Below are 21,046 nucleotides of genomic sequence, written 5' to 3'. Positions count from 1 at the left end.
CAAATATCTATGGAAACACGATGTCAAAACGAACAAAAAAAAATATATGTATTTACAAAAACTTTGGCAATATTTATATAAAATGCAACACCCAGTATCATGCTTTGAAAACGCTTGCTCTTAGTAGCCCCTTTAATGCGTCGCTAATAAAGGTGCGACTCTCTTCGCTCTTTCGCTGACGATTGCTCACCCGAAGAGCACAGTTTATTTGTTGCTGCTGCTGCCAGCTTGTCTGAAGACTACCAAAAGCACTACAGTTGAGTTCAAAATAACATGCGCTCGCCAAATTTAGTGCCACATTAGAGCGCCACTAAAATGCAGAGTGTAAAGGCGCTGTAAAAGAGAGCAAAGTCATAAGGCATACAGCAAGTAGGTAGGCAGCGGTGTGTACCTTTTTCTAAGTGAATATCAAACGGGTTGTTTCACGCATCTGAAACAAGCAAACTACTAAACGAAATAAAAAAGTATTTTGACATTTTGCTGCGAAAAATACAGAAAACAAAGTATAAACTTGTAAAGTGAAATGTCAGTGAATGCAGAGTGAAGCAATAACAAACGAAAAAATGCGAGAAAATGTCAGAAAATTTAAAGAAATGACAAAAACTCTTGAAGAAAATTAGTGCGCAACGCGAAACCCGTATTTATTTGTTACTTAAAGTGCAATAACAATGAACAAATTGAAGCAACAACAAATACACACAATATCAACAACAGCAACAACAACAAAGCGCATTGCTTAAGTATAGAAAAAAAAAACGAAAAGCAAATAAAAACTTAAATAGATAAACTAAACAAAAAATAACAACAACAACAAACGCAGGTATATAGCTATACATATACACAGAGTGTTTGGTGAGTGTTGCAGAGGCGGCAGTGTTGAGCGCAAACGAAAACGAAACTTTAATATTAACAAGCAAACACCTTGAAATTATATCAAATATCAATAAACCGAATAAAAATCGAAATTCGTCGAAAAATACGCAAAATTCGCTGAACCCGAACGGAGCAGTGGCAAACCGTGCGAAAATGGGGCGAAGGTGTACTTTGTGGCTCACTTTCGGCGCGTTGCTCTTCAGCACGCAGTGGCTGGACGTGATTAGGTAAGTCAGGCAACGGTAACAAACGAATATGGACACACATAAGCAAAAACAAAAAAAAAAAAAACAACAACAACAATGTCATAAAGTGAAAATGCAAAGATTTCGACTGAAAATACCTACATATGTGTGTATGTATGTGTTTATGGCCAAAATGTGAGTATTGGCAAAATCAATTCGGTAAACAACAGTAATACATGTGTGTGTATGGCTTTTTGTACTGAAGGACCCTAAGTTGCATATATTGTAAATAAATCGTGCTTGGTTAGGCATATTAATTTAAAATATATAGAATGTGTGAGTGTGTGAAAGATATTGTCAACAAAAAAAGCAACAAGTAAGGAAGTACAAAGTTCGGGTGCAACCGAACATTTTATAATCTTGCAACTTGCAGGAATCAAAGCCAGGGCAGCTTAAGGTGCAAAACGTCAACCAGGGGATCGGAATCCAAGCACATACATACATACATATATATGTATATATACATTAGTGATTCAAAAAAAAAATTGTTTTTTCGTTTGGTACTCGGAAAAATAGGTTGATAGACACCTCTAAGAAAGCCTCTCCAAGCATGAGTTTTTAATTGTAACGGGAAGGTCCTCCTACATACAGTTTTCTATTTTTTCTTATTATCAGATAGAAACGTTTATATCTCGCTTCCAACCACTTAAAAAAATATCTTGTTCCTTAGGTTTTTGTAGGAAATTTACTGCTCTATAAAAATGGTCTCTTATGATTTTTTCGTAAACCCAAACGTTTAAAAGATATTAACAGTTAAAGTTTGATTATTTTTGGGAACAGTTTTTATTTCTTATGAATTTTATAACTCAATGAAAAAAATATTTATGAATGATGAAACTCACAGTTTTGTAGGAAATTTACTGCTCTATAAAAATGGTCTCTTATGATTTTTCGATTAAGTTAAGCGTTTACGAGATATTCGTCGTCAAATATCAATGCATATTAGGTTGGATCAAAAAAAAAATCACCTCTAAGAAAGCCCCTCCAAAAATCTATTCATAATAATTTTTTTTTCATTGAGTTATAAAATTCATAAGAAATAAAAACTGTTCCCAAAAATAATCAAACTTTAACTGTTAATATCTTTTAAACGTTTGACTTTACGAAAAAATCATAATAGACCTTTTTTGTAGAGCATTAAATTTCCTACAAAAACCTAAGGAACAACATATATTTTTATAAGTGGTTAGAAGCGAGATATAAATTTTTCTATCTGATAATAAGAAAAAAATAGAAAACTGTATGTAGGAGGACCTTCCCGTTACAATTAAAAACTCATGTTTGGAGAGGCTTTCTTAGAGGTGTCTAGGAACCTATTTTTCCCGAGTACCAAACGAAAAAAAATTTTTTTTTTGAATCACTCTAATATATGTACATATATGTATATGTGTCTATATGTATTAGATATGTATAACTGATCGACATATTCGATATAAGTTTTGTTAGAAAATCGAAAATCATCCAAAGGTCCCAGCTGTTTCGACTGGGTCGGGCCATAAGAAAAGGCGGTTAGAGTCATGTTAGGACTCGATGTTGAACATATATTTGGCATGTCGGGGTCAATTCTGGATAAGTAAGAGTTTAACTTGCTACAGTAATTAAAACGAAGCTTCGCAAGGGTCACTCTTGTTTCTCGTGGCTAATCGAGGTTGTGTCCCCGTACCTAGTCCCCGTTACGATGGTAAGGATAAGATAAGTTGTCGTCGACGTCATGCAATGGAAGGTCCAAAAAGCGTGCAGTACCAAGGAGAACCGACGTTTTTGAGCCAAATTTCAACAAGACGGCGCCACTTCTAACACATCGCATCAATCAATGGATTTATTGAGAGAGTACTTCGGTGACACACTTCCACTTTTGTCTGTGAAGATATGTAAAGTCTAAATTCTATGCGGACAATCCCGCTTAGTGTCGAAAAGGAATTGTCTTGAAGTAAGTCTCAAAACAGCTGAATTGTGGAATCTTATATCCAACAACTTATATCGTACAACTTTTGAAACAATCTTTTGGAAGTGTTTTATAGTATGTAGCTACAATCACTAAAAAACAGGAACGAAGAAACAAAAAAAATGTTTCGAATTTAGTCTATCAAAATCTGATATTTCTCCTAACTGAACTTAGCAACTTTTTGCCACAAAGCAGTGATATGTTTTGTGGCTGTAAAAGTGTTCAAGTTCTATGAACAATTTCACTTAATTAAGTCAACATTTCACACAAATAACCAATTATTTTTTATAGTCGACAATAGACTTTGTTGTCGTATAAAAATAGAAGACTGGTGAAATATTTAATTATAGTTTGTTACGTTGTGATATTACATGAACATCAGTTTTTGGAGCAATATGTTCTGAATATATTAAACTTCGAAGGAAAAGCTGCTTTGTTACGTCGTAACAGTATGTTAGCGATACTTTCCTGGAAGCCAGCCACAAAAATACTCGTTAAATAGCAAACAGGCTCAGAGTAAAATACAAACCTCAAGAATCGAACTAATTTTAGCGAGTGATCTCAAGTTGCTCCTAATATCTTAACGAAATATCACGAACAAAATTAAGCTCACTATATGTTGCATAGCTGAGATATAAAATACTAGAAATAAAATAGGGTGGTTTTTTTAGAAGTTCATACTCTTCTAAAGGTATATCAGTATGTCAGTACCTTGACTACGCTTTCACAAATTACCAACCAGGACTTACACAGGAGAAATCGAAGAAATTTGTTACGGAAGTGGTGGTCCGGGTGACTGTCCGTCCTTCCGAATGTGCACGCAGTACATGAGTAAAAATTAAGACATCTTAGAGCGAAGCAATGTCGCTTGAGAAGGTCGATCGGCTTCAGTTCTTGCACAGCTGTATTTTGTACGCTTTCAATTTAAGAGCTTAACGTAAAATGCGCAAAGTCGTTCCAAACGTCAGTCCGAGTTGCTGAGAACAGCGCCAAATCGACTCTAAAGGTTTTCCTGTACACTCTCAGCTTCAGCTGCTATATTTTCTTTACTGGGTGCTGGACGTGGTCTATTCGGTCGAATATTATACAATAATGAATGCTAGGTCTCAAGATGGGTGATGGTCTTGCGAATACAAGTACGCTCAGTAGACCGATTATGTTGATCAGAAGTTGAGCGAAACACATTCTTAACAGAACGATAAATGGTTCATTAATTCGAAGCTTGATCATGATTTCTCTCTCGCTTTGTTTTTTTTTTCTGCGAGTTTCACCAAACGCTTGAACAAACAAATACATTCAGAATTGACTAATTTACGTGGCTAAGACTTTAGACTTTGTAGACGCCTGACAATTTACACTGAAAAACAGTTGTCCATTTACCTTGATAAGTGTCACGAGCGAACAACTTTACTGGACTTTTTTTATCTCTGAACACCTGCTCATTTGATTTTTCTTCGTATTATTGATTTGTCAGCTGTTTAGGTGCGGTACAGATGGCTTGATGCAGCGGGACCGTACTCTTTGAGTGTGTTTATTTCATTACGGTTACTTAGACCGACTGTCGTGGGAACATCTCCACGATATGTTCCTCTTCCTCACTTATTTGGTACTCCGCTTGGATAGTGAATATTATAAGTTCCTAAGGCGACACATTTTTTTGACAAACGCTGGTATTTTAGAAAGGCATCTGAGCTGTCAACTCATTTCCAAAATAAAAATCCAGATCCTTTCCAGTTACATAAGATCCACTGACCACGGAAAAGCTGATTTGAAATCCTTCTTTGTTTTGAAAAGGTTGCCTAAACCGTTGAAAGATGCGCTAGAACGTCATTTAAAGAAAGGACAAAGAAATGAGCTGATTCGTTCCCACGATTTTTATCCGGCCAAGGACTGACAATACGGCAGAATTCTGCCGTTACAACAACAAAAAACGAGCTTTTTAGGTAGCCGGACCAATAGGAAAAGGAATAGAAGATAATAAGTGGGCTTGCCATATAAAAATCCGGGTCTACTCCAGTTACATCGAAGCTTTTGACCTCAGAAAAGCTGTTTTAAAACTCTCTTTATTGTTGTTTTAAGGCTTGTCTAAACCCATGGAAGATAGGCCAGGACATTATCTGAAGCGAAGGACAGGAAACAAGGTCTTTCACCGGTGTCGACCATAAGGATTAACACCTTGGGTTGGTGTGTGTGGGCAAAAAAAGAGTTCTTCGAAAGCAGCTCCAGGGTAAAAAAAAATGTGTACTGCATGCCCTTACTTGCTTGCAAAACTCAGCAGTTGAGTAATTGTAGTCCAATATTTGATAAATCTGGCTTTAAAAAATTGAATTAGCGCACGTTTCAGCGCAGCGGGATTCACCGATGCATTTATTGTTCGAAATTAATTATTCCATTGTGACTCAGACGCAACCAGTTGTGCTGGCAAAATCATATAGAATTTCATACAAAATGCAAAATAACTTTTGCTCCATCAGCTCGCATGCAAAGTAACAATAGAATTATCATTTTCCTGAGTTGGTTTTGAAACTATAAGCGACCCATTTTTACTACGGTGAAGCAAACAAAAATAGCAAAGCTTCAATACATCAGCCAGCTTATCGCCATTAGTTCGAAATTATCGCCACTGTTTGTTTGTTTTGCTAAAAAAAATTACGCATGATGAGGCTTTCGATGATTTTTAATAGCAAAGAACTAATAACGGCACGCATACATATTTTATACAGGGTGTTTATACATGTGTATTCAGAAAAAGTTATTGCTTTGTTGCTAGTATAGTTGGCATCTCTGAACATTCTCAAGACGACAATGACGAAACTTTTTTACCAAAACCAAGCTCTCGGTCAAAGATTGTCAAGTCTGCATCACTCTTCAGTATTACCAGACCAGACTTTCCGAGAAACCGCAATGACCCCGAATGTAAGTCCAGTCAAATATTGTCGGTTCAATAATATTAAGATTTTTACAAAAAAAAAAAAAGAAATAATTTATTTTTATATAGACCAATTTTCCTGAGGAAACGGAGTGTACCCAGATTTATATCCGGTCAACTTTTGACAATTCTGCATCGTTCTTTAATATTATTTGTTACTAATTTGAAAAAAAATTAATCCAAAAAATAACTGAATAAATATTGGATCGAAACGAAAGCAGACTAGTCTAAACGAAAGCGCTCAGAAGAGCTACGATTAAAAAAAAACTCATTAATTCCGAACGAACTTAGATTAATCGTTCATAGAACAGTCAGGTCTCTTCGTAAACAGAACGAACTCGTATAAATCGTTCTCCCGATGGTCGGATCTCTTCGTAAATAATACGATCTCTTCGCAAACGGAATGAACTCGGATTTATCGAGCTCACGACAGACGGTATTCTAATATACTGAACGAACTCGGATTTCATCGTTTTTCCTGCCGGTTGGGCCCCTTTGTAAAAAAAAAAAAAATCAGCTTCATTGTTTCATCGTTACCCCGACAGTTTGGTCCGTTTATAATAAACTCGTGTCTTTCGTACTCTTAACAGACGGGTCCCTCGTTAATGGAACGAACTCCGGTTTTATCATACTGACGGCCGACAGACCTTTATTAAACGGAACGAGCTCAGATTTTATCGCTCTCTGGATGGTTGGGTCCCACGTAAAGCACTTGGTTTTATTCACACGATAGTCGGATCTCTTCGTAATGTTAACAAACTCAGTTCATTCGTGCTCACTATAGACGGAAGATTACTACTTTACTAGAGAAGTAAACGGAACGAACTCCAATTTATCATTGAAACGTTAGAAAATACACATATAGAACTTGAGGTCAAAAGATTATATCAAAAAAAAGTACGAAGTAGTAGAGCTTTGAAGTTTTGAGATAGCTTTTAGAAGACTTTACTTATTATTACAAATTTTAATTTATTATCTTTAAGGGGTATTATTTTCAAGGTAATAATATTTATTATTGAATATTTTTTTTGTAAATTTCAATATATTTAAAATCTGTTTAAATTTAAAAAACAACAACTAAATTTCATGAAAACAAAAAAGCTTTTGATAAAAACTAAAAGTCACCAAACTTTTTGAGCACACCTCGTATTTGATTACGCATTAGTGCGCGTAAACTAGTTCTAAGCATCCGAACTTCGTTTGCAAATCATTTGCATGTTAATTGTTTTTTGTTTTTATTGTTGTTGTGGCTATGATTCGTTAATATTATTGTTTAGAAATTTTGTTATTTTTAACTTTGCCGACTTTTTTCTTACAAATTTGGACTTTGTGTGCAATTGATAACAAATTACCCTTTATATAACTAAAATGCGTTATTTATAATGTATATATAAGCGTATATGTATGTACATATGTACATATATGTATGTATATAATATAAAACATAATTGTGACGTCATCAAATATTCTGGATTTTTCAGTATTTTTTCTTATTGAAGTGTTTCGGTGAAATTAAAGTGCGTTTCTGAAGCATACATACAGACGTACAAGTTATGGTATGCATGGATTTGTGTACTAACCCATACTCAACGCTGAATATGGTCATAAAAAAGCGAAAATATTTATTTATAAAATTAATCAGTCGGCTTTGCTGAAAATTTTCAATACACAAAGTAGTTTTTATGAGCAAATCTCGGAATTTAGTTGGGAAAAAAGTTTATAGGTTATAAAATTTAACAATAAACTGGCGAATATTTCGTCGAACGAGAGTACGTCAAATATTTTGGTACTTGGGACTTTTTGTGATTATGTCATGCGCTTGTTACGGTGACCGTCAATAATATCATTCATGTAAATTTGTATTGCTTATGTACATACATATGCATGTGACAAACGTGGTGTGAATGTTAATTGTTTGTAATGACCTTTCCAACACTTTTTTAACAATTGTTGACTGATGATTTGTAGCAATTTTTGAACAGCGCCGACATTTTTGCCTAACGAAATCAGATTTATTTCAAGCACATATGTATATATGTATATAGTATCATATTTTATACATACGCACATTTGTTATAAATTGCGTACAAAATGTAAACTTCGAATTTTTTGATAATAAAAGTTGTTAATTAAATTTTATTTGCTTAGCAGCTACATACATACATACACATTTTTGTGAATGTGTATGCTAAATATGTGAGACACCAAGTACAAAGGCATAAATATAATAATTTAGTAACTTACATACAAAGTTTCATAGCTATATAGCAAATAAGCGATAAAAACAAGTTGAAAATTAAACATTTTTAATTATATCACTTAAAAAATTTTATATATTTGCTGCACATTCTCTTAGTTCATAGTTTTTTTTAGTTTAAAATATTTTTTAAATATTTTTTTCTTAAAATAAAATGTTTTAAAAACGTTTTTGCATATTTCTCACATATTTTTTAACAATAAAACATTTTAAAAACTTTTTTCACTTTTTGTTCAGTTTTTACATGCACACTTATGCACAATTTTCTTAAAAATATTAGTCATACTAAATTTTAAGTTAGCTTATAATGTATATTAGTAAAAATGTTGCATCCACGAAAATTTGTTCACTCTTACGAAAAAAGGCAGCATTAGTTGAAATATATATGATATAACTTTAACATATTAACATTATATAGGTATATACTCTTATAAATTTATGAATTTTTTTCTTTTTATAAATTTTTTAATTTTTTTTCTTTATAAATTTATAATTTGTTTTGTTTTTTTGCACTCAAAAAAATTTCAAACAAAACTCGGTGCTGGTATGTTAATAATACCATAGAATAACGGTAATTTGGTGGCATCATGACGCACCAGCAACAGAAACGGTGTATCAGCGCGGAAGAGCACATTGCCACCCGAGCGTTTGAGATAAGTCGCCGTTGCGGCGGCGCCCTCCGTGCCATTCTCATCCACCACCAAATCGACCTTATGCACAATATCGCCCACATAAAGGTCGGAGAGCAAATTATTGCTGCCATTGCGCTTAAAGCTCCACTGCTGCAACAGTTGCTCTGTAGTGGTGGCTGGATTGTTTTGTAATAATTGTGGTGTGTTGGTGAATGCTGCTTGTTGCAATAGCTGCTCCGTGTAGATAGGTGCATTTTGTTGCGCCATAATGGGAGGGAAACTTTGTAAAAAACGCTCCGTTGTCGGTGTGCCATCTGTGGGAAAGACGACGTTACGCTTCCCACGCGGCCACGTTCTCTCGTTCAAATTACTCAAATGCGCTGAACTGAAACGCTCACCACTCGCGAGTACATCACGCAGACCGAGCGCACGGAAAATATGTTTCATATTAATATTCTGCGATAAATGCATTTTTGGCAAAGCAAAGATGGCATTTTGATAGACCATCTTCGAGATCATATCTTCGATTTTCTCAGCGCTAAGATTCTTTAGAAGCCTACGCAAGACATGACGACTCGAGTAGGACGGTTGTATAACATACATGCTGGTGAAGTTGTTTACATATGGTAGACCAATTATTTTGCAATCATACTCGGGTGAAAAATAGTAAGGGTAGGCACCGGCTGTGCCCATCATTTGTATTTTGATCGGTGGCTCTTGCAGACCGTCCGGAAAGAAATTATCAATTATGGTAGCACTCTGTATGAAGGGACTCTCCCAAAAACCACGGAAATACAAAGCGCTCGTAAGTATGGCATCGGTATCGGCGGGTATGCCGTCCGCTATGATACCGTTTATCTTGCCAAAAGTGTTTTTGTAAACCCAATCATTGATGTAATCGCGTGCTTGCGGTAATTTGAAATCCAGTGGTATAACGTCAGACTTGTAAATCGAATTGATAACATCTCTGTAAATACCAAAAAACAAAATTGAATGATATACAAATGTGTACATGTGTGTGTATGTGTTGGCTGCTTACCGGTAGTTCGCATTCAATTCATAACCGCTTTTAATAAACAACCCGTTTACGATTTTTATCACATTACTCATGTTAATTGCATTTTCTGCGCTTATTTTCGGTTTATTTCGTATACTGTACGCTACATTTGTGTTACGCCAATTATCGCGATTTCTTGCCTGCAGTGTTATCGCATTATCTTGCATTTCCTGCAACATGGCGCCGAACTCTAAGTGAAATGCATTAGATAATGCATCGCTCAGTGGTGGCACATCCAAACGGAAGATGTGCCTTAAATCTTCGTAACTCCTGCCTTTTGATCCCAACATCAATATGACCATCGATGACATTATGCTTATGGGTGAGAAAATCGTGGTTTTGCCATAATGCATATCCTCATTTAGTAGCACGGCAATATTGTGTGCGAAATTCAAAGCACTATGCGCTACCAAATCGCCTGTTGTTGCTCTTTTTGCGCGACTTATTGGCACTTCATTAACTGTAGTGGCAGCCAATGTAGTGTCAGCAGTTGGCAAGCCATCGGCGTTCGTTATTGTAAAAATGCATCCTTGTATGCAAATTACAAGGATGAAAAACCTTGAACTTATCATTGATATGAAACTTGTACACAACACAACACAGCACAGCACAGAATTGAATTGAATCGTTGATAAGTAATTCACTGCCAGAGCTTATATTCACAATGGGAAATTCCGGGTTAGTCAGATACGGTTGAGCTGTCAAACAGGTCTTTCCCATTGGCGGCCAGCGTAGCCACCTCAGCGCAATGTTGCTTGGCTTGTGACATTTAGTGAAGCTTTAACGAGCTTACTAAGTATGCGAATTTGAAAACTGACAAGTAACTGTTTACGAATACAACAGGTGCACAACAGAAATGATAACTGCTAATGATTATTAATTGGAAAAAATGAATTTTATTGATGAAGGAAATAAAATAAAAAAAAACAGGGAAGAAAAAACCTTAACTTCGGCTTCAGCTATAATACCCTTTACTGCTGCATTTATCATCACATTAAATGGTATAAAAATATCTTTATCTTGATTTTGATCGCTTATACGGCAGCTATATGAATACTATAGTGGTCCGATATCTGCGATTCCAACATATGAATGGTTTCTTGTGGAGTAAAGGTGACATGCCAACAAACCTGGCCAAATCGGCTTCGCTTATCAAGCTGATCATTTATATACATATGTATACACTTTATAAGGACTTCAACGTTTCATTCTGGGTGTTACGAACTTCATGCCTAGTTCTATATTGCCTGTGCAGGACATAAAAATTTCAAAAAAATTAACTTCTTCCTTAGAAGAAATCGTTTAAATAAAATTAAGATTATCTTTTTTATCAATAGCCATAAAATTTAATTTACAAGTCTCTGCTTAGTCTGCACCTAGTATATAGTTGAGTCTACTTGACGAAAATGAAAGTAATTTAACATACTAAAGTGCAAATCCAGGACCCTTCACCAAAGCTTTATCAAATTTCTGCAACTACAATAACAACAAAATGAAATTAATTAACAAATTCTCAACTTTTCTTGCAGCTCTACAATCGAACGCAGTTCCGAGGAGTCATACGAGGACAACGCGAAAGCAATAAAAACTATCGAACAACAAGATAGCCTTGACTTTTTCAGCAATGAAAAGTCTAATGAAGACACCAGCGTTGAGCATGAGGATGAGGATCATGATTTTGACATATTGATATTTACACAACAATGGCCGGTGACTACATGCTACCACTGGCGGGAGGAGGACAGCACACATGCCTGCGTTTTACCCGAAAAGAAAGAATTCTGGACTATACATGGCGTGTGGCCAACGAAATTGGGACATATGGGACCAAGTTTTTGCAATAAAAGTGCCGACTTCGATTTGGATCAATTGGACCAGATACTGGCCAACTTGAAAACTTATTGGCCCACCATAGATGGACAACAGAAACTGGGTTATTTCTGGAAGCATGAGTGGCTAAAACATGGCACCTGCGCTGCATCATTGGAAGAGCTGGATAACGAGCTGAAATATTTCAAACGCGGCCTGGCTTGGCGTGAACAGTACTTAATGTCGAATATATTGGGTAGGGCTGGCATACATCCGGATTCGAATAGCACCGTAATCGCTTTGCAGAGAGCTATCGTTCAATCACTCGGCAAGAATCCATCCATACATTGTGTATATGATAATAAACGGGATATGAGTTATCTGGAGGAGATACGCATATGTTTTACCAAACAATTTGAACTCACCGATTGTGATGGTGTACTACCAGGTGATGCGGTTCCTATCGTTTATCCGGGCGGTACTGTTATCACGAATTGTCATATTTCGAAACCTATACATTATCCTAGCAATGTGCCACCAACAATACGCCGAATGGAGAAGAAATGGAGATTCCCGGTGGTGAACGCCTTCAAGCTAGTACAATTCATTATGTGGTTTACGTTGTAAGAAGTAACTTGACACGCTTGCCATTGAACAATGAACGAAAAGCGCGTGCGAAAACGAAAGGATATTTCTTATAAGGAACAATTATTGTATTTGGTATAGTTTACAAAAGCATTAAGGGATTTATACACGATTTGATAATTACGTACATACATATGTAGGTAGTTGAGAGCAAATTTGCAGATATATTTTTTGTAATGCAAAAGAAAACTTTTAAGAATTGAGGTATAGAAGTATGGTAAAATGCAGGATAGAGCGAAGTTTTATACATGATACACAACAGACGGACGTACGTACGTATGGATTTATGTATGTGCCGTATTTAGAAAAATATGAAATATATGAACAGCACAAGCTTAGCATATATTACCATTAAATTTAGTAGTAAGTTTATATCAAAAAATTCTATTAATTATTTGAAACAAAAAAAAAATAGTTTCGCTTGATTTCTGCCGCTGGCAAATTATCATGAATGATTATAGTAGAAATTCCATATCTAGTTTTTTTGTTTAATATTTTCTTGTGAATACACTATAGATTATGTTTACATGCAATAAAGATAGGCATAAAATACAACAAACTACAAATTCAATGTTTTTATTTCTACAACGAAATACATAACCAATTTAAATCTTGTTAGCGTAAAAAATACTTTCTACAATATTAAAAGAACGGACCGCAAAGGATACATAAAAGGAACAGGCCTGAAATTATATTCGGACAAGAGCTGTCATATCAAGATTTCTATACTATCAATTTCATTTCTATCATTTTACCAACTAGCGGTTCTCACAATAAAATGAAAATACTTTTCGCTTGTGTTGTTGAAAATGTCGCTTTCTGGCACTAAAAAAACTGTAAGCAAAGTGACCAAATGCAGCTAAATTATTTAACTCTTCATAGAAAAAATCGTTTAAAATTCTTCAGCAATTTTGTTTTTATATTCATACTGGCCCTTTTATTTGAGCATACCTCACTAATACTACAAATTAGTTGAATATAAAACGCTACATTGAATTACAGCAAAAAAATTAACGTATAAATTTCCATATCTGTTAAAACTGCTTTTATTTAGTCATAATAAGCACGGCAGATGGTACCAGACCGAGCACATCAAGTGGTGTATCGAAATCATCTCCAGTGAAAACTTTACGTGGAAATGTCGTCATCAAATTAAAAGGTGTCTCATCGCCGGTTTTCAGTTGTATGAAAACGCGCACGGCCGATAACTGTTCTTTAACATTGAAAGTTTCAGTCAGTGTGGAGCCATCGCGCAAACGCACCTGTATGCGAGTTTGTGTGTAATCTTTTGGTGCCGCCTTGACAGCAGATGTGGACGCTGGCGACGTCACGGTAGGGGAAGTTACTGGTGATGCTGGCTCAGTTTGGTTTTGTTCTCTAAATCATTATAAATACTACTTTACAAGCAACTATTACGTCAGGATATAAAAACAAATTTTCTTACCTGGCTTTGCGTGCTGCTTTATCCGCCTCAATTTGTGCACGTACACGATCCCTTGCTGCTTTCTCTTCGGCCTTTTCACGTTTACGTTGATCCACTATCTTCTTCATTTCTAGCTCCTCCATGCGTTTACGTGCTTCGGTCATATCCTTGCCGGATTTTATACGATTTTTCTCACGTTCTAAGGCATCGGCTTTTTCACGTTCTTCCCTTTCGCGGCGTTTTTGTTTCAGCTTCTCTTCAATTAGTGCCAGTTGTGCTTTCTTTTCCTCTTCTGTAAGTGGTTTCTTCTCCTCCGTTGATTCAGAGAAGTTGCTATGTCCAGTCTTGGCTGCATGGAATTCGACTTCAGTTTGATCTTTGCACAATCTTCCGCAATCATCGCATTTTAAAGACTTTGCTTCAGCGCCGGAAGAAGTGGCAGCATCTGCTTGAGTAGCATCGCTCCCACTTTCATTCGCTGCTGCTTCAGGTGCCGCGGCTTCGGCTGGTATATTTTCATCGGCGTGTGCCAGCAACCACTCCATTGCCGGTTCAACACCCTTATTGTTGGTAATTTTAATTGCATATTCCCTACATAGAAATTGTGTGATTAAATAATTTCTCATATCTAAATAAAAATGGGAATGACTATGGAAAAATTTATAGAGCTGAAAAAAGTGATTTCTGAAAGCCGGTACAGGTTTTTGGAAAGTTACTTACACTCTCTCTTTGGCGAATCCCATATCAATCAGAGTTTGAATATCTCCCATTATGAAGTTTTCGATTTATAATTGAACTTTATCCTAGAAATGTGGAAAAATTTGTATTTTGTTATTATATTCTCGTTGTTGCAAAAACTGATGTTAAAAATCATCACCAACTTTACCAGATTATTGTAAATTAGTGTGTTTGTAATTGAAATATTTGTTTTAAATTTTTTTCGAAATGTTCCGTTGAACTATTTTAGTTGTTGTACATAATTTTTTTTATGTAATGTCATTTCTTAAGTTAATAACAATTTCGCTTTGTTTGCTTATTACACATATAACAGTAAGAACAGAAAATCATTAGTTATGAAAGCAGAAACAGAAAATAAAATGAGTGAAAAAAATACTTGAAAACAATAACAGAAATGTACTTAAATGACGACAGAGACAAGAAACTATGCAAATTTCAAATGATAAATTATAAAATTATCATCAAATCCTTTAACTTTTTATTATTTTGAGGAAAACTTGCTAATACAACCAGAGAACTCTCTTTTCTGATACAACAACATCAGCTTTGAAAACAGAAACAGAATACCATATACATACAGAGAATGTAAAGTATACTTTACATTCTCTGATACATAGGTATGTGAACCAGAGAACATAAAACATTTCTCTGGCAGAAGGCCACTTAAATAGCAACAGAAACAGAAAACGAAATAATTTGAAAAAGTAAAGTGAGAATTAAAAATAATTTTGTATATATTTTTCAAACGAGTTAACCGTTTATAAAGATTTCTGTTTCAATTAAATTTTTGCAATTGCAAATATTTAAGAAAAAAAATTTAAACCAATTTAAAGCATCGGAAAATGTGGTAGCACAATCGTTACCGCTATGTGTATGCGTCGCTCTAGAACAGCTGATTTTCAGCATTGTTTGGCGAAATACTTTTACACAAGTTTACAATTTACCGGTGCTCTTATTAAAGTGACAAATTATTTAAATTTAAAAAGATGGAAGTTGGTGGGGTAGCCCACAGTTTGGATGGCAAAATACGAACAGAGGATGTTAAACTCAAAGAATTGGCACCGTTTAGTAAAATGCTGTTATCGGATGCGGTGCGTAAAGGTTTGCAAAAAACGGGATTTGTATACCCAACAGGCATTCAGGCAACCTCCATACCGATGGGCAAATCGGGATTGGGTAAGTGAAAAAAAACGAAATTGTTAGTGTTTTTAGTAACGGTATTTTTCGTAGATTTACTTGTGCAATCAAAGTCGGGCACGGGAAAAACACTTATATTTTGCACAATAATATTAGAGGCATACCGCATGGATCTCACAGAACCGCAATCATTGATTGTAGCACCAACACGTGAGATTGCCGTGCAAATCGAGTTAGTATTGAATCAAATTGGTAGTTGCTGTAACGGTTTTCGTGCTGTCAGTGTTATTGGTGGATTAGATGTAGCAGACGACAGAAAGCGTTTGCATGGCGCCAAAGCAGTTGTTGGTACGCCCGGTCGATTGCTACATTTAATACAGAACAACGTGTTAAATACATCGAAAATCCGTTTACTTGTATTGGATGAAGCTGACAAAATGTATACACAATCATTCCGACAAGATTTGCGACGCATACAAAATGCTTTACCGGCAAAGCGTCAGACAATTGCTTGTAGTGCCACATTCTGTGATGGCTTAGATGAAGAGCTGGCAAAGATAATGCGCAATCCCTTGCTGATTTCTACAGAGGAGCGTGCCACCTTATTGGTAGGCATAAAACAGTTTGTCTATGAAGTGGCCGAACAAAAAACCAGCATACTTGAAATGCAAACCAAATTGGCGGCGCTGCGTGTCATATTCGGGCGTATACCGTTCAAACAGTGTTTAATATTTGCTGGCTCACAGTCACGTGCCAACTCGTATTGCAATTATTTGGAGAAGGAGGGTTGGCCCTGTGAACTTATATCCGGTGCGCAGGATCAGAAAACACGTCTCGAAATGTTTCACAAATTTCGTGAATTCAAAACGCGCATTATCATAACAACGGATCTAATGGCGCGTGGCGTTGACTCGGAACATGTAAACTTGGTTATAAATCTGGAATTACCAACCGACATGGTCACCTATTTGCACCGCATCGGACGCGCCGGACGCTTTGGTTCACATGGCATTGCCATCAATTTTGTTGCCAATGAAAAGGATCGTTGTACGCTAACACGTCTCATTACACGCATTGGCAATGGCATGAGCGTCTTAAAGTTTCCCCAAAAAGAGCTGGCAGCAGAAGAGCAAGAACATGATTTTTGGGATTTCTTGAATTTCGAAAAGGATAAACAGCGCTTTGGTCTATTTGGTTGTGAAGCCTTGGCGCCTTTAGCATCGCTTGAGCATAGTTCATTTTCCGATACGCAAGAGAACAAAGAGAATCTGAATGATAATCAGCTGAATACGAGTTCCTCGATTGACACAAACACATTTCAGGTAGACTCGAAAGACAGCGCCCTAAATATGCAGGATAACCTGCTAGAACGTCCCGAAAATAATAACCAACACTACTCACCTTCACATAACCTAACAATTGACTCACGCCAAAACTCTTCACAGCAACTACCATCTTCAAATACTATAGACGACGCCAGTAGCATTGCTGCAGATAGTTTGCGTAGCAGTCAGCAAGATATTTCGCGTTACCAATCGGTTCTGATGCAAAAAGCCGCCATACCAACGCTCTTCGAATTCCTAGTCGATCCTAACAGCAGCGAGAGCAAAGCAGACATTGAGGGAGGCGAAACCAAAAAGAAGCCACAAATTGATTTGTTTGAAGACTACAAAAAAGCTGTGCTAACCAACTCGGACAATTCACTGAAAGAGGTAAGCTGCATTTTTACACCCTGTATAGGGTATCCAAGTAGGAAACGGGAATTGCTGATGATGTTCGTCTGTCCGTCCGTCCGTCTGTCTGTGTATCCTCGAGCTACTCTCTTACTTTTTAACATGTTTTTTCTTGTTTGTTAAAATTGAGGTTATTAAATACTAACATGAACTTTTATGTAGACTGAAGCTGCCTGCGTCGCAGAAGCTGCACCCATATCTAAGAAAATCGCTGCTTATAAATCAATGCTAATCGATCAACCCGAGCAGAAGCAAGTAGTTGAATCCAAGCCCGATATATACTCCGATTATGCCAATTTCAACACCGATGAGAACTCCAGCAGCCTAAGTCAAGAGACACTCTCCAATGATATCGACAAGGCAACATTTATATTATCGGTGGCAACACCGCCAAAAATGCACGACTCCATTGAAGAGTACGTTAACACGACGAGCACGAGTGAGCTGAAAAATGGCGTCTCCACAAGCGAGAGCCGTGAAATGTCGGAAGTAAAGCATTTCACTTCACCAGCGCATAATCAACCAAACAACAACATACCCGATGTCATACCGGCCAATCAACGACTTCTGGGCTTGGCATACAACCAGCAACAGCTACAAAACCTAACTGTTAATGTTGGTGCAAGGGTAAGTCTCTGCCAAAGTGAGTGTCAAGCATAATCTTAATATTTACACTACTCCTTTAGATTGAAATACCGCCACAGCAGCCTCGGCAAGCCGATTCGCCAGCACCGAACGATTCCGTTTTGCATTCCCACGATGAAGATCACTCACCGACTATTAGCAATGGCGGCTCCTTACATTCGCATTCGAACTCGGAGCATGGCGGCAGCAGTGGCTTCAACGAGCGCAATACGACCAGCGCTTCGTCGGGCATTGCCACTTCCGACACAGAAGCTGAACGTTATGTAGAAAACGGTTATTACTCATCGTCATTGGAAAGCGGTACAGGCTCTATAAATGAAGATGATGAGGAAGTAATGCAACCAAATCCGGAACAAGAAGCAGAAGCTGAATCGTCAACGGATGACGACTATGATGATGATGAAGAAGATTACTATGAAGATGAAGATGAGGAGGAATGCGCTGATTTCGAGGACGAAGAAGATGAAGATATCGAGGAGAATGATGAAGAGGATTGGTTCGAAGATAAAAGAGATGATGATGATGGCTTGGAGGTGGAGGAGGAGGACGCTCACGACTACGACAACGCAAATGGCGTTCACAATGAATTCGAAAGCGATAACGAAAGCGGCTGTGGCGCACCATATTATGCGAACTACGAGAGTGGCGCAGAACGTAAAAACGAATTTGAATCGAATGCTGCCGAACCTGAAGATAAAAAAGTAGTGCTTGCCGCAGAAGTTAAAGCAGAAATTGCAACCACTTCGAAAGCTAATCTGAAACATGAATTCAATAAAACTAACCTAAAACATGAATTTGATAAAACAGACTTAAAAGTCGAATCCGATAAGACTAAGCTACAACATGAATTTAAGGAAACTAACTTAAAACACAAGTCCAATAAAACTAACCTAAAACATGACAATGAGCCGATAGAAACAGCGAAAGCAACAAAAGCTCATAAGCGTGACAAGAAGCGTCCTCCTCGAAAACCAGCTGCCTCGACACAATATGGCGCATATGCTTCGTATTATAACTGTAATGACAGCAATTATGTGACTGCGCATGCGCTGTGGATGGAAATGTATCGGAAGCAGGTGGAACAAATACAAAACTATGTGCGTTTGACACGTGAAGTTGTACGATCCGAAGACGAAAAGTGAATTATATAAAGTTTTTGAAGCAGTACATATACATACGAAGTTGAATACGACATTGACATACATACAGAAGTATATGTACTCTATGAATTAAATTTAATTTATTACCTAACTTATTGAAGATAATTCCATGAAATGAATTGAACTCGCTAATATAAAATACTGAAATAAATAGAAGTAGACACTAGTAGAGCATATTTCGTATTTATTTGAAATGGTGGTCGGATCCGCATATGTTTGCAGATGGTAACTCTGCCTTGGATAACACTCTGTCAAATTTCGTGAAAATATCTTGTCAAATGAAAACGTTTTTCTTACAAAAACTTGTTTTTGAACGGTCAGTTTGTATGGTAGCTATATGTTATAGTGATACGATCTGAACAATATGTTCGGAGATTGTAACTCTGCCTTGGATAATACGCTGTGTTAAATTTCGTGAAGATATCTTGTCAAATGAAAACGTTTTTCTTACAAAAACTTGTTTTTGAAGGGTCAGTTTGTATAGCAGCTAAATGCTGTATTGAACCGATCTGGAAAATATGTTCGGAGATTGTAACTCTGTCTTTGACAATACTCTGTGTCAAATTTCGTGAAAATATCTTGTCAACTAAAAAAGTTTTTCATACAAGAACCTGTTTTTGAACGATCAGTTTGTATGACAGCTATATGAAATAGTGATCCGATCTGAATAATATGTTCGGAGATTGTAACTCTGCCTTGAATAATACTCTCTGTCAAATTTCGTGAAAATATCTTGTCAAATGAAAACGTTTTTCTTACAAAAACTTGTTTTTGAACGATCAGTTTGTATGACAGCTATATGAAATAGTGGTCCGATATCAGCGATTCCGACAAATGAGCAGCTTCTTGTGGAAAAAAAGACGTGTGCAAAATTTCAGATCGCAAGCCCAAAAATGTAGTGTCTATTTCTCATGTATACTTGAAAGGATAACCGTCAAGCTCTAATTACGCTAAAACCCATTTGCACGGTAGTTAGCTATATGCAATTGAAAAAGACTTGACCAAGAATTGTCTACTCAGCAACATTCTCGAAAAATGTGTGTTATTTTTTTCGGTCCATATAACAATAACAACAACAACATCGTTCAAAAACCGTTCTCATGACAAGTGGCTCACGTAACCGGAGCTTAACCGAATTTTTATCTAGTCAGGAACTGCCACCTCGGTAGCGGTCGCCAAAATTTATTTCCTACTACCTACAGCAACTACAACAACAACAGTACCAACATTTATTTTTGCTTGATTATCGTCACTATGGACTTCAACTAGCCGCTAGCGCTTATCTCGTACATAAATTTGTATGCAAATTGCCGGCTAAAATCCTAATCAGAGATTTGCATCGATATGTTTCTATAATGTAGATTTAAATCGTTTCGTGATATTAGTGACACCACAAAAGCAACATCGGCTCAACAGCAACAAAAAACAAGCAAGTAGAGATTTGTTGGTTGCATGTAGTATGCACATTAGGGTGGTACTTAAGTGTGGTAGTTAAAGTTTTATAGTAGATTTGTGTAATATCAATCACTTCACCAATGCATTAACAGTATAAATCGGGAAAATTTAACCATTTCAAGGCTTAGAAGCTTCATAAGACAGTTGGCACACTTTAAGACACGTCTTAAGATTCTTCAAACACCAAATTTTATTATTCTTTATTACGTTACTCGACTATTCTAGTCTTTATTAATGGAAGTTGGAAAAGTACTTGATTTCTAAAAATTTTTAAGGTGCACCCTAATAGTCAAGGGTATTGAATATGCTTGTGTCTAACCAAAACCGAATTTTTTCACCGAAATCGAAACTGGAAAATCAATA

At 36.5% G+C, this 21,046-nt stretch overlaps 4 protein-coding genes across 4 annotated transcripts; 2 read left to right on the top strand and 2 right to left on the bottom strand.

Annotated features, from left to right (window-relative positions):
* The first annotated feature begins 742 nt into the window (after positions 1-742).
* LOC120776695 (ribonuclease Oy) lies at positions 743-12,958 on the top strand. Its single transcript, XM_040107580.1, has 2 exons — positions 743-1,100; positions 11,468-12,958. The coding sequence occupies exons 1-2, from the start codon at positions 1,027-1,029 to the stop codon at positions 12,372-12,374; spliced, it is 981 nt and encodes a 326-aa protein (XP_039963514.1). The 5' UTR covers positions 743-1,026; the 3' UTR covers positions 12,375-12,958.
* Positions 8,734-10,881, bottom strand: LOC120776694 (serine protease inhibitor 28Dc). The gene is made up of 2 exons (XM_040107579.1): positions 9,921-10,881; positions 8,734-9,848 (listed from the first exon to the last, which is right to left on the bottom strand). The coding sequence occupies exons 1-2, from the start codon at positions 10,508-10,510 to the stop codon at positions 8,774-8,776; spliced, it is 1,665 nt and encodes a 554-aa protein (XP_039963513.1). The 5' UTR covers positions 10,511-10,881; the 3' UTR covers positions 8,734-8,773.
* A 325-nt stretch (positions 12,959-13,283) lies between the features above and the next one.
* LOC120776696 (UBX domain-containing protein 1) lies at positions 13,284-14,682 on the bottom strand. Its single transcript, XM_040107581.1, has 3 exons — positions 14,536-14,682; positions 13,837-14,406; positions 13,284-13,769 (listed from the first exon to the last, which is right to left on the bottom strand). Exons 1-3 carry the CDS (start codon positions 14,583-14,585, stop codon positions 13,439-13,441), a joined length of 951 nt encoding a protein of 316 aa, XP_039963515.1. The 5' UTR covers positions 14,586-14,682; the 3' UTR covers positions 13,284-13,438.
* A 776-nt stretch (positions 14,683-15,458) lies between these two features.
* LOC120777393 (ATP-dependent RNA helicase DBP4) lies at positions 15,459-19,397 on the top strand. The gene is made up of 4 exons (XM_040108686.1): positions 15,459-15,729; positions 15,784-17,402; positions 17,586-18,050; positions 18,110-19,397. Exons 1-4 carry the CDS (start codon positions 15,540-15,542, stop codon positions 19,208-19,210), a joined length of 3,375 nt encoding a protein of 1,124 aa, XP_039964620.1. The 5' UTR covers positions 15,459-15,539; the 3' UTR covers positions 19,211-19,397.
* The last annotated feature ends 1,649 nt before the right edge of the window (positions 19,398-21,046 follow it).

This window comes from Bactrocera tryoni, chromosome 5, assembly GCF_016617805.1.
Source record: "Bactrocera tryoni isolate S06 chromosome 5, CSIRO_BtryS06_freeze2, whole genome shotgun sequence".
Taxonomy (NCBI): Eukaryota; Metazoa; Arthropoda; class Insecta; order Diptera; family Tephritidae; genus Bactrocera; species Bactrocera tryoni.
Note: the sequence above shows the minus strand (reverse complement) of the source record. Positions and strands in the feature narration are given on the sequence as shown.